We start from the raw sequence: 13,029 nt of genomic DNA, 5'->3' as shown, positions 1-13,029 counted from the left end.
ATATATAATATATATATATAATAATATATAATATATATATATAATAATATATAATTTATATATATATATAATAATATAATAATATATAATTTTATATTATAGAAATTATATATTATTAATTTATACACTACTTTCTTTTTATATATTATTAATATAAAATTATATATTATTAATTTATATTATTGATGGGACCATATATTTACAAAGGATTTTCAAAAAATTATTATTTTATTATATTATCGAATTGTGTCCAAAATTACACTAGTCCCAACTTGGGACTGGAGAAATTTATTAATTTATAGAGATTATTAATTTACCGAGTATTAATTTATAGAGGGTATACTTGTACGTATGGAGTAATTAATTCTTGTTTCCTTAAAAAAGAAAGGAGAACAGTATTCAGTGTCTTCGTAGTTACGAGTATTTTCGTGCCATTGTGAAATTTCATGCTCATAAATTTACTCAAAGTGTATATAAACATTAAAACCAAGGTATTTTTATAAATTAGCTTAGGTTTATATCTCAAATTTCACGACTATGTTAACAATACAATGTACATATAAATTTAGCATATACTATAATCTCAACGAGTTTATAAACATGTATCATTGAATTAAAATGATATTCAAGAATAACCAAAAACAAAAATTCATAATATTCAATAAAAAAAAGCAAATTACATATTTTTTTGAGTTTAGATCTCTCTCTAGAGTTCATCTTGCTATCTTCGGTGAAGCAAAAGTTTGCAATCTTTGCACTAATAGATTTGGTACCACAGACTATAACTGTATTTTGGGGCCTCAAATCACGATGAACATACTTCAATTTTGTGAAGATGGTTTAAGCCATTACTAACATCCTTCATCAGATCGACCATCAGACCATCAATATACCCTTTGTTAAGGGTCACACTGTTCTTCTGGATAAACACACCAAGAGCTTCAGGACATGGTAGTCGAGTTGCTGTGCCTAAGCTGTGCAAATATTTAACCAGTGTCTCTAAAGTAAAACTCCATCTGTCTTGAGAGAGGTACAAATAATTGTCATCTTGATCCAACGACACCCAATCCAGAATGTTTTGGTGTTTATCCCAGGCTTCCATCCACTTGATTTCTCTGTCCATTCTTTCTAAACTCTCATCAGAGATCAACATCCGCTTCACCATCAATTTTTTCCCAGGGTCATAAAACCCTAGGCATGAATCAAAATTGTCTCCTTCATCCACTGGATCTTTATAAACAAAGAGCTTCGCCCCAACCTTAGTCCACTGATTTTCTGCTTGTTTGAAACTCGTCGAGAACATCTGAACATGTTGATATGATCTGTTTGTTTTAGAAGACACGTATCATTGAATTAAAATCTTGATTTGCAATCCAAGTTGGGTGGTACATTTAATTGGATTGCCTCTCGCGTTACGTCCAAAACGAAACCCACCTTAATGCACCCCCACACATTTACGTTCACACAAACCCCAACTGTTTATTTCTTTATTTATTAATTAACATGCATATATGTACTTTTATTTATTTATTCTTTTACAATTGATGTTGCGAATCTTTTAATATATATATAGTTTTGAAATAATAAGCATTTCATGCATCACAATACTATATGAGACTTATAAAACATCAACTTCGTTGTCGAGGGTCTTGCATGTTAAGAGCCCTTTTCTAGACTTCTAACCATAAACTAATCAATCATAAATTCTTTATGACTCACAAAAAACAAAAATTTAATCGTTTTCAGTCGACTACATAAATTTTAAATTTAAATTTGTTATGCATATATAAGTTAATGTGTTAATCTATTTTTATGTTCTGTTGGTTTCTAAAAATAATTTCCTAGTGGCTATACATTAGCAATCTACATATATTTTAAAGTTATACGCTATGTAACTATCGATATGTATGTCAGTAAAAAAAAAACTATCGATATGTATGTCAGTTACTTACTGACAGTAAGTGTGTTATATGAATAACCACACACATGTGAAGTTTCTATGAATTGTAACTTGATCGGAAGAGATAGTAAAATACAAACAAAGTAAAGCAACTTGCCAGGTCACGGGGCTTTGTCCTCTATCTCTCTTCTGGTGATTTTTTTCAATTCTCATATAAACTATGTTTTGAAATTAGTTTCTGTCTGTGTTTTCTGTCCGCACTAGGAAATCTGCGAAAACATATACATCATTATTATTAAGTATATATATCACGTGAAGTAAAACTATTTGGGTTTTGATGTTAAGTTGTATATTTATTTGTGATCTTCTTGATACATAAGTCTAATTCTTAAAACTAAAATGAAAACTGATAGACCGATAGTGATATACTGATATTCATGCTACAAAAGTATATTATATTTAGTTTAGTGTTCCGTGGATATTTATACGATGCTTCAAATGAAGCTAAGGTACCAAATTCAGTTTATGTTTGCTCTTTAATTTTACTCATTATATAGAAAACATGTTAATACTTTCAATTATTTTATTTAAGAGTACAGTAAGAAAACTATACATACATACCATATATGGACCTACATATTTTGTGTAATCTTCTGGAAAACAAAATCTAAATGTGGACAACTGTCAACGAGAGAGATCCACAAGACTAGAAAATGTCTCTTTGTATTCGTTATAGAGTTGCGTTTGCTAAATTGTAGTCATTAACTACATTATCAATAACTAATGTATATGGTTGTGGTCATCATCACTCATCAGTACTAATCACTGATCAATAGAAAAATTATAGATCTATTTAGATCAATAAATATTCTTTTGTTTTTCTGCTTTTTTTTTTTGTTTGCGTTTAATTTAAGTTTGGCACTGAACTATATACTTCATCGGTTTTAGTTAACTTAAGAAAATGGTTTGAGACGGGACTTGTTGATGTGGTTTTAGCTATAACTGAAAGTATATAGTTATACTTAAACTTCCTAATAAATGCTAAAATATACACACACACACAAAAAAAAGATTTAGCGATTAAAATATACACTAATTAATTAACGATATGGTCAAACAAAACTGAAAAGTTGACTGTTTTCAACCATAGTATGTAACTTGTGAGAAGATAAAAGTTGAAATCAAGTCGTGGGGGAGAGTTGAACTTACCATAGACTGATTAATTAAGAAGATAAAACAATATTTTTAGTAGAATGTAGTATTGTGATTATTATCCTCACCAGTCACCAATAATTTAAGACTTGGTTCATGCATGAAATTTATAAACTTTTAAAGAAAATTATCAAATCAGAATGTATCAAAAAAAAATTTGATGAATCGAATCCGTATTGAATTTTAATAGATTGTGTATCCTTTAAGAGAGTAGTATTTATTTCTAATCACATTACAATGCAGCTATATAAGGATGGTTCCAACTGTCTCACACAAAAAAGGTTAACAAAACGGTCACAAAAAAAAAAGACTACCGACAAAAAAAAAAAGACAGTTCATTTGTTTTTTCTTTTTCTTTTTCTTGATGAGAAGAAAGTAGTAATCTTTTGGCACATTCTTGTCCTGATCTTCTTCTTCTTTTGTTCCTAATCTTTCTGAGTAGCTTCGATCTCATCCAGTTTCCATTGATCTCTCTCAGACTTGGATCTGGACGAAGAAGAAGAATCTCTCCCTTACCAAGCATTCTCATAAAGCTTCCTCCTTTTTAAGTATAGTACTAGTTTAAAGAATCGTCATTGCATTGTAATTAGGAGAGTTAGTTAGCTTCCAAAGATCTAGTCTTTGAATGGGTTGAGTGAGTTTTGTCGGATGTGGTGGAAGGTTCATAAAAACTCAGATTAGTCTTTTTTTTTTTTAATTGATTAAAAAAGGCGAAATCTGTGGTTGACTTGAGCAAGAATCTGGATTCTTTCGAGGAAGAGTAATAAATGTTCTCAGAATTCCCCTGGTTTTGCGTGTAAAGGTTACATTTTTTTGAGTGTTAAAACTTATCCGAGTGTGCATTAGTATTCTTTTGTAAGCTTCTGAGGAAGACTCTCCAAGTTGCTCCGTTGTTTTGATGATACTCCCCTGTGGAGAGAGAGTGAGAGAGTTGTTAGGATTTTGGAAGAATGTGTAAAGCGGAGAAGTTTCTATACCATAGGAAACTCTGGGAGATGAAGGTTAAGTATCTAGGAGATAGTAGTAAGATAGAGAAGTTCAAGAACTCTTTGGTTTCGAGGTCTCGTATGAGTCTATGGATGATTCGTGCTATGACTATATTGTTGCTTTGGAGTTGTTTTGTTCATTTGGTTGCTTTGGGTGAGATGTGGGGACCTAGATTGTTGAAAGGCTGGCCTTCTTGTTTCAATCATCATGATTTCCCAATGGCTGCTGCTGAGATGACTTCTCTTCCCATCAAAATCGCCTTTCCTCCTAAAAGTAAGTTTCTTTCTTGTTATGTAGTAGCTTAGCTGCAACAACCTGGGAATGTCAATGTTTTGTCTGTTTGTTGTACTTTATTAGTTAAAACGATTGCAAATTTTATGCTTTTTTTTGTTTTGTCCTCTTTGTTCATCTCAGGGATATATCAGAACAATGGCTATCTTATGGTTTCTTGCAATGGGGGACTCAACCAAATGCGAGCAGCGGTATGATCAGATCAGAACTAATCCTCTTGCTTTCTTAATGTAATCTCTTAGCATATCTGAAAACTGTGTTTCTATTCGATGTGACTTTTGAACTCTGTTTTATTTCCTCAGATATGTGATATGGTCACTATTGCAAGATACATGAATGTCACACTTATTGTGCCAGAGCTTGACAAGACCTCGTTTTGGAATGATCCAAGGTGTTATGCCATCCATCTTACTCATAGCTTCTTTCTGATTTCTTCTTTTCTTTTGTATCTCAAAGTTGCTGATTGGATTTTCATGTGGGCAGTGAGTTCAAAGACATATTCGACGTAGATCACTTCATTAGTTCTTTAAGAGATGAGGTTCGTATACTCAAAGAGCTTCCTCCAAGGCTCAAGAGAAGGGTTAGGCTTGGGATGTACCATACCATGCCTCCTATTAGCTGGTCCAACATGTCCTACTACCAAGACCAGGTTATTTTCTCGTTAGTCTTTTATGAGATTAATCTTCAGTTTACTTTGTTGGTTTCTCACAAGCTTCTTTGTACCTAAATCCTTGGAAACAGATTCTTCCACTGTTAAAGAAGCACAAGGTTGTACATCTGAACAAGACCGATACACGACTTGCTAATAACGAACTGCCTGTTGAGATTCAGAAGCTGCGATGCCGAGCAAATTTCAACGGGCTTAGGTTCACTCCAAAGATTGAGGAATTGGGTAGAAGAGTAGTCAAGATTCTGAGGGAGAAAGGTCCCTTTCTTGTTCTGCATCTCAGATATGAAATGGATATGTTGGCATTTTCTGGTTGCTCACATGGTTGCAACCGCTATGAAGAAGAAGAACTAACAAGAATGAGGTCTAAGAAAGAAACTATCATCTTATATTATTTAGTTTGGACTTTGTTTTGTGTTGTGTGATATTGATGATGTTATCATTCTTTCCTGTTGTTTTAGGTATGCTTATCCATGGTGGAAAGAGAAAGTAATAGACTCAGAGTTGAAGAGGAAAGAAGGTCTTTGCCCATTGACTCCAGAAGAAACTGCTCTTACTCTATCAGCTTTGGGTATTGACCGTAATGTTCAGATTTACATTGCTGCTGGAGAAATATATGGTGGTAAAAGGCGGTTAAAGGCTTTGACTGACGTTTTTCCAAATGTGGTTAGTATCTAAAGACTCCCTAATTCCTTAATCTTTCACTCAATATATAGTCACTAAGACAGTAACTGATAACATTTTGACCAAACCAGGTCAGGAAAGAAACTCTACTCGATTCCTCTGATTTGAGTTTTTGTCAGAACCATTCTTCTCAAATGGCTGCTCTTGATTACCTTATCTCTCTCGAAAGTGATATATTCGTTCCTACATATTATGGGAACATGGCGAAAGTTGTGGAAGGTCATCGCAGGTAAATCATTTGCTGTAACTTTCTCTAATCTAAAGAAGAGGTAATGTGTTTCTTTCATCAACGACTAACGCATTATAAAATCACATACAGGTTCTTGGGTTTCAAGAAGACGATTGAGCTAAACCGTAAGTTTTTGGTTAAGCTAATAGATGAATACTATGAAGGATTGTTGAGCTGGGAAGTGTTTTCATCCACGGTTAAGGCCTTTCACTCTACACGAATGGGAGGGCCAAAGAGACGGCTAGTGATCCCAAATAGACCGAAAGAAGAAGACTACTTCTATGCCAATCCATATGAATGTCTTCAGCTATTACATGAGAATAATGGCAATTCACTAGAAGAAACCATATGATCAGATCCACCATATTGTTGTCTTTGTGGATGGAGGAGATCTTTGGGTAAGTTTAGCTTGAGCAAGATGATGCAGGACATGGGTAGATGGGGGGCTATATAACAGTCTTGAAGGTGAGGTTCCTTAAACAGATGAGAAGTTATTTAGGGTTCTTTGGTGTACAGAGATTTCCATGCATGGATGCAGAAGAAAGGTTGTAGCTTTCTTTGTTAAGTGAGCATATTTGTCCTTTGGCACCATATATCCATCATCCATGGCCTTGCAGTTTTGGTAGCTCAAAAAATAAAATTAAAAGCAGTGTAAGATTATGTTACACATTATTATTATTATTTGACAAAATAAATAAGTATTCTTTTCTTCTTTTTTTTTCATCAAAACTTGAACATTATAAATAAGTATTCTATTTTGATTTTCTTGCAATCGTTGAATCTTTGAATAAATTAAGGTCGAACGTTATTATAAAATTAGATTGCCACAAGTAATAAAGGAGTTTATTTCTTTATTATCCTACTATATTAATTGAGAAGTACAAATATGAAACTAACCTTAAAATGTGTAAAAAATTACATTCAATTGTCATTAGAAAAAATTAATTAAGGTTAATTAACTAATTTAAATAAATATAATTAAATTAAAAATAAAAAAACACTCACATGTCAAATTAAAAAATCTAAAAAAATCTAAAAAATATTTTCTCTCTCTCTCTAATAAATTTTGGACGAAATTAGTAAATTTTTTTTTAAATATATAAACCAATCAGAATTTTAAAAACTAAGATTTTATATCCAAGTATACAATACAATTATTTTTAATAACTAAATTCGAAGATTTTGTTAAGATTTCAAATTATGATTCTCCTATCATTTTTATTTTATTTTATTTACAAATTGTTTAGAACTTTCATATAATACTTATAATTAATAAAATGCATATTTTTCTGCATATGTTGTGATTTGATTTTTTTTAAACGAAAATATATTACTCAATGTATGAAAATGTGTGTTTTAATTTTCACATTGGCGGGCTGGTAAAACTAAATTTATATAGATGATAAATTAATATTTTTTATTTACTCACAATTATAACATTAAAATTACTATTTTATATTTCACATAATATGATGCAAATATAACAAATAAACAATATAAAACTGTAATAAAACGTCAAAAATAAAATAATATAATATTCTAAAATAATTAGTATTCAAATAGACTAATAGATTTTTACATAACAATTTAAAATAAATATTATCTCAAACTAAATTTTTATTATTATATTATAAATTTTTTTTAAAGTGTTGATCCGTGCTTTAAGCACGGGATATATCCTAGTTATCTATTACACAAAACGTCCTAGATTTCGAATTTCCTTATCCTTGGTCCCAAAGCTTTTGTCGTCTTATCTCATCAATCGCTATCTCCTCAGAAATCAATATAGCCGTTAAATCACTAATGTGTTGTGATTTTGTAAACTATAAAAATAAATAATATTGTACTATTGAATAGTCAAGTCTTGGCAAAACATAGATGAACAACCTGCTTTTGTTATTATTAATTATGAAAAATAAGAACTTGACACACTTCATCGAAATGGAAGCACGCACGCACTAAGCACGCACTAACGTCACCATTTGTAAAATATAAGCCTCAGTAAGAATACATTGGTTGCAGCAAAACAAAAACAAAAACAAAATAGCAAAATCTTACTTTTTGTACACATACATTTATGTAGTAGACCTATAGGATCTTCTTACATGCATATACTAAACTGTTATCCAAAACGAAAAGTTTCTTAGACTACCCGATACGATATGCCATATCAATTATGAATTGGAGTCCTTTTCCTCCCTTTCATACGTGAAGGATAGTCACTTCTCATTAGATTATCGATTCCCTTTGCTGAATCTGTCGAGACTAAGCCTTTTCTTGATCTTTTCTTTGTTTCAGAGTTGATTGATTCTAAACCTTTTATCTGCGGTAAAACATATATTACAAATAGGATTATATCTTCTTTTTTATTTTTTTTGCTAATGATATAAAATCTTCTTCACGACTGTTTGTGTTAGAAAACCCTCTAGATTGTATATATCAACTGTAGTATGACGCATATAATCTTTACAGAAATTAACGCTAGACCAAAGTTTGATAAATAAACAAATAAATGTTCTGTGTACCTTTCGTCCCATCAAGAGATGTTCACTTCCGCTCACTATAAGACCAAAATCCTCATATTTGGATCCACCTACATCTATTTTTACACTTATCTATAAGTCTTTCATATACAACATCAGCTTCACATAATCACATGTTTACACCATTATACGTCGTCTATGTATATCGTCATATCGACAACACACACACACAATTCATAACTACAAGATTTACACCATGACTATGGAAGAGTATATATATATTGGAAGAGTATATATATATATATAATCATTAGTATCATATAACTCAAAATATCAACTAAGAAAAAATACATAAATAACTAAGAGTTTTATCAATGGATCGGACGAACCGTGAAGCGCATGAGGAAGGTTCAACTTCACCATCGTCGTGAGGAAGAGAAGCCCTAGAAAGAGTGTGATTAACTTAGCATTTGTGTTCTTCATCTCTTTTGTCTTTGTCAATATTAAGGAAGTGGTTAGGATTTTAACTGATGTGAATGAAGCTCATATATATAGTAGAAGTTGGTTCTGAAGTTCGATAAAGTGAAAGCTAGGGTATTCCGACAATTCCATAGGCAAGACAAAAAGGCACTTCTCATCGCCTCATCGGTAATTGTAAACGATTGCGAGAAATAAATTAAAAACAAAATCTTTCCAGCAACAACAACACTTGGAAGATTGGTCAAACAAAGTTATACTAATTAACGACTAAACAATCAATATTCCAGTCTTTTTCCATCATCTTTCACAAATACGTTATATAATCAAACTCTGGTCTTACAATTATATCTCATTGCATATATATAAGACGAAGTTATTCAAATGGTGGTATACCACATATCTGTTATGGAAAGTATAAGAATGAAAAAATGTAAAATTATTTAAAGAATATCGTATATTTAGATGAGAAATTCGAGAAATAAAGAACCTAAAATAGTAAATCTAGAGAAAGTCGGTACCGACATGGAGTATAAATTAAAAGACAAAGATATGTTTCTTGGAGAAATCAAGGAGGCATGGGGAAGTTTTCATGAGTTTAAGTGCCCTAAAGTAAACATTGGAGCTAACTTAATAATAAAATCTTTGGTTACTGCTTAGGGTTTCTAAATAAAGTCCCTCCTTTTGTAGTTCCAAACATCTTTTTCAACCATAGGTTTGCTAAAAATGCTTAGTTTTGTACAATATTTAATTAAGTTTGTACGAAAAAGTATATAGTATATATATGTTACGTTGAATTTGATATATTCTTTTTGAGACACGAGGGCGGGTCCTCCGATTCAATCCTTGTGGCCTTGTTGGTGTACGATGCCACTTTAGAATAAGAAAGTATGTTGTTAAATTAGAATCACATATTCACATTCGTTGGATCATTTCCTATCTAATATTTCCGGTGTGAGTAGTTCAGTAGTTGTACAGTTAATCAACCCTTAGAGAAACATTTGAAGTCTTATTCACATGAAATGAATAGTCATTAAATACATGCAGTACAAAAACATCATAATATATAAAACTTTTGTTCGTTTATTTTATAAATTTAATTAGTAATTTAACTTTAGTTATCAATGACACTACGTACGTAGCCGTCAATTGTGGATTGGGGGCTTTCTGCTTTTTGGTCCTCGGTAGTCCCTAGCCATTAGATCGACAAATACATCCCTTTCTGATAAATGATACGATTTTTGATCTGAATACTCATGAAACCCGTCCTTCTTTTTTGGAGTATTGATTAGCGTCAGCGATTCAGTTTGTGGTTTCAGATATTTTAACTGCATGGTGAAAATATAATCATGGTATATATACACACTCTCAGATATATGAAAGTACTTGTATGGATATATAAGAAACATTAAGATCAAAATATGTGATTGCTGAAGTATTAGTAGTACTCGTAATTAATTAATTGATATAAACATATTTAATTCGATCGGTTTTAGTTGTTAATTGTGTAAATTGTGTGTACCTTTCGTCCCGTCGAGATATCCTTTGTTCCGATGGCCACATGAACATACTGATGATCGTCACCTCTTGATCCACCTAAATGCATATATAGAACAATCATATTATCAAATAAAAGAGTATATCTATAAAGAAGAAAGATAACGATTGGCTAGGGGTCAAACCTTGAAAGGCCAAAAGAAGTATAATTAAGAAGAGAAACAGAAAAGCTGAAGTTATTAACTTGGCATAACTCGACTTATTCATCTCTGTAAACTAATCGTCAATCGTGGAGAGGAAGACCCGAAAAAAAAAAGATATTTCTTTACGATCTTGAAAATGTTTATGTGAGTGAATATTCGTATGCATGTTTTGGTGGAAGTTATATGTGTGTGTATATATAGAAATAGAAAATTAAAGTCAAAAGCTATAAATTTAATTGGTTGGGTTATAATTAAATTAAGTTGTTGACGCCCTTCTAATGAACAACTTTCGATAAATATACGTGTGTAAGTCCAAACAAATAATGATATTTGCATTTTACAGAAAGAAAAAAAAAAGTTACCATGTGAAACCAGACATCTACTAATGATGATCTCTACGTAGATGCTATGGTGACTAGCGCTAATATTACACTCACCGGCCGGTGAAACAAAAGAAAGTCAAAGGCAATTATTATTTTCCATGAGCTGCGTCTATCTGTCCATCTTTTAGATGAATTAACAAGCACCAAACCATCAGCTACTTGCCAATGATAAACGTACAGTTCTTATTTCCGTTAAAAAAATTCCATCAATTAACCGCAATTATATAAATAAAAACAAGTGTCCGCCAAAAAACAAAGAAAAGTCAATGCTAGATTGCTAGATATATCATGTCTTTGCAACTCCAACCACCAGCTGCATATTAGCATAATAGCATATAACATATGGCTCCAAACCCATCAAGGATCAAAGACGTCTATGAGCTCAACAAAAGTGGATTGGTGAACACACAAGTGGATGAGCACAAGAAGGCAAGAGGTTCCATTAGTGTATATAAAATGGCAATTGGTGTATATATTTACGTTGTTTTTAATAATCAAGTGGTTCTTTTTTTCTTTCTAGCTAATAAATGTTTTCCAATTCTTATACTACAATAACAAAACTAGTCGCAACATAAATGAAACAAAATCACCGCGTACTGCATAGAGTAACCGAATTAATCTTTTGGTAAAATAAATAAAAAGGTAAAAAAAAAATATTTTCTTTACTGCTTTCTTTGTTACCTTATGAGTCAGTTTGGTCCCCCTCGCATCGGCGACATCTTTTTTATCATCGCACAAATAATAAATCGCAACTTCCTATATGGCTAATATTAGGACAGCCCCGTCTCAACAATTTTTTGGTCCCCAGGCATATAATTTTTTTAGACCCTTAACAACATAATTTTTTTCTCCATTTTTTTGACCCCATTTACTTAAGGTTTTTTTAAAAAACAAAATTTGTCCCATGGCCACCGCCCCTCTCGCTATGGGTATGAGCCGAGCTTAATTAGGATCTGCGGTACACCGCGGAGAAAAATTATTTATAACCAAGATATTTAAATTATAAGTTGTATTTGTTGGTAAATATGTTATAATAATTGTTAAATAAAACATATAATACCGCAATATAATTTATTTTTATATAATATTTATTTAATCAATTTAATTATATATGTCTATTCTCTGATACTGACAGTGTTAACAAAATAGTGAAATTAAATGATGTTTTACCCGTGTACCACTAAATTAATGATATTTTTTAATTTTATATAAATATCGATAAAATTCGTCCCGCTATATATCCCCATCCTGAGATATTTTAACTCACACTATATCATCTTATTTTTTAATATTTATTGTGTATCTACGGCATAATATTTATCATATTTAATTTTTTCAAAGTATTAAACATTTTTCATATTTAACTTTTAAATCTTTAAAATAAAGAACCAGAATAAACCAAATAAAAAATTTTAAAGTTTGAATGCCTGATAAATCAAAGTTTCTACTCATTTGTATTCAGAATTATTTTGGTCTCTTTTATAGTATGACTCTAAACCATTGTCCAATTTTTTAGACGATGTGGAATATTGTATCCGTATTTTTTATTCATCTATTGAGTAATATACGTCCGTTTTTAAAATTAACAATAGCAGCCGGTTGAAGTTGATTACCACCGTTGTTTCTCACTGTCTTGATTACAAAATTAACCGGAGCAAACACCATTACAAACCCAGTCAATATCGCGATAACTTTGTGATATCGCTTCACAAAGATACGCCATTTCTTAATCTCCCTATACACAAAAAAAAATCATATTTTTTTCAATGTTTAAACGAACGGAACGACTGTACGTAGAAAAATCTGTTACGCCGGACGCCGTCGCTCCTGCCGCCGTGGAGAGAGACTGTGGGAGAGTGTCCATTTCCATGGAGCGCTGTTCTGCAATTTTTCTTGTCACAGGTTTATACATGTATATAAAGACAAATTTTATTGTCGACTGTCGAAGCAGAGGACGACAAAAACCCAACGAACCAAAAAAAACAATTTATAATTAAAGACATCCATTTTTCTTTT

The 13,029-nt window shown here is 31.5% G+C and overlaps 3 protein-coding genes across 3 annotated transcripts; 1 reads left to right on the top strand and 2 right to left on the bottom strand.

Annotated features, from left to right (window-relative positions):
* Positions 1 to 3,343: 3,343 nt before the first annotated feature.
* LOC104744293 (rhamnogalacturonan I rhamnosyltransferase 1) lies at positions 3,344 to 6,742 on the top strand. Its single transcript, XM_010465322.2, has 8 exons — positions 3,344 to 4,372; positions 4,514 to 4,581; positions 4,693 to 4,781; positions 4,874 to 5,039; positions 5,132 to 5,421; positions 5,519 to 5,723; positions 5,813 to 5,970; positions 6,061 to 6,742. Exons 1-8 carry the CDS (start codon positions 4,063 to 4,065, stop codon positions 6,320 to 6,322), a joined length of 1,548 nt encoding a protein of 515 aa, XP_010463624.1. The 5' UTR covers positions 3,344 to 4,062; the 3' UTR covers positions 6,323 to 6,742.
* A 1,107-nt stretch (positions 6,743 to 7,849) lies between these two features.
* LOC104744291 (protein GOLVEN 9-like) lies at positions 7,850 to 8,972 on the bottom strand. Its single transcript, XM_010465321.3, has 3 exons — positions 8,843 to 8,972; positions 8,496 to 8,569; positions 7,850 to 8,293 (listed from the first exon to the last, which is right to left on the bottom strand). The coding sequence occupies exons 1-3, from the start codon at positions 8,934 to 8,936 to the stop codon at positions 8,141 to 8,143; spliced, it is 321 nt and encodes a 106-aa protein (XP_010463623.1). The 5' UTR covers positions 8,937 to 8,972; the 3' UTR covers positions 7,850 to 8,140.
* Positions 8,973 to 9,919: 947 nt separating this feature from the next.
* Positions 9,920 to 10,783, bottom strand: LOC104744290 (protein GOLVEN 8-like). The gene is made up of 3 exons (XM_010465319.2): positions 10,613 to 10,783; positions 10,453 to 10,526; positions 9,920 to 10,258 (listed from the first exon to the last, which is right to left on the bottom strand). Exons 1-3 carry the CDS (start codon positions 10,692 to 10,694, stop codon positions 10,076 to 10,078), a joined length of 339 nt encoding a protein of 112 aa, XP_010463621.1. The 5' UTR covers positions 10,695 to 10,783; the 3' UTR covers positions 9,920 to 10,075.
* Positions 10,784 to 13,029: the final 2,246 nt, after the last annotated feature.

The sequence above is a fragment of the Camelina sativa genome, chromosome 15, assembly GCF_030686135.1.
Source record: "Camelina sativa cultivar CO46 ecotype springtype chromosome 15, ASM3068613v1".
Classification (NCBI taxonomy): domain Eukaryota; kingdom Viridiplantae; phylum Streptophyta; class Magnoliopsida; order Brassicales; family Brassicaceae; genus Camelina; species Camelina sativa.
The sequence above is the reverse complement of the archived record's forward strand: the minus strand, read 5'-3'. Positions and strand labels throughout refer to the sequence as shown.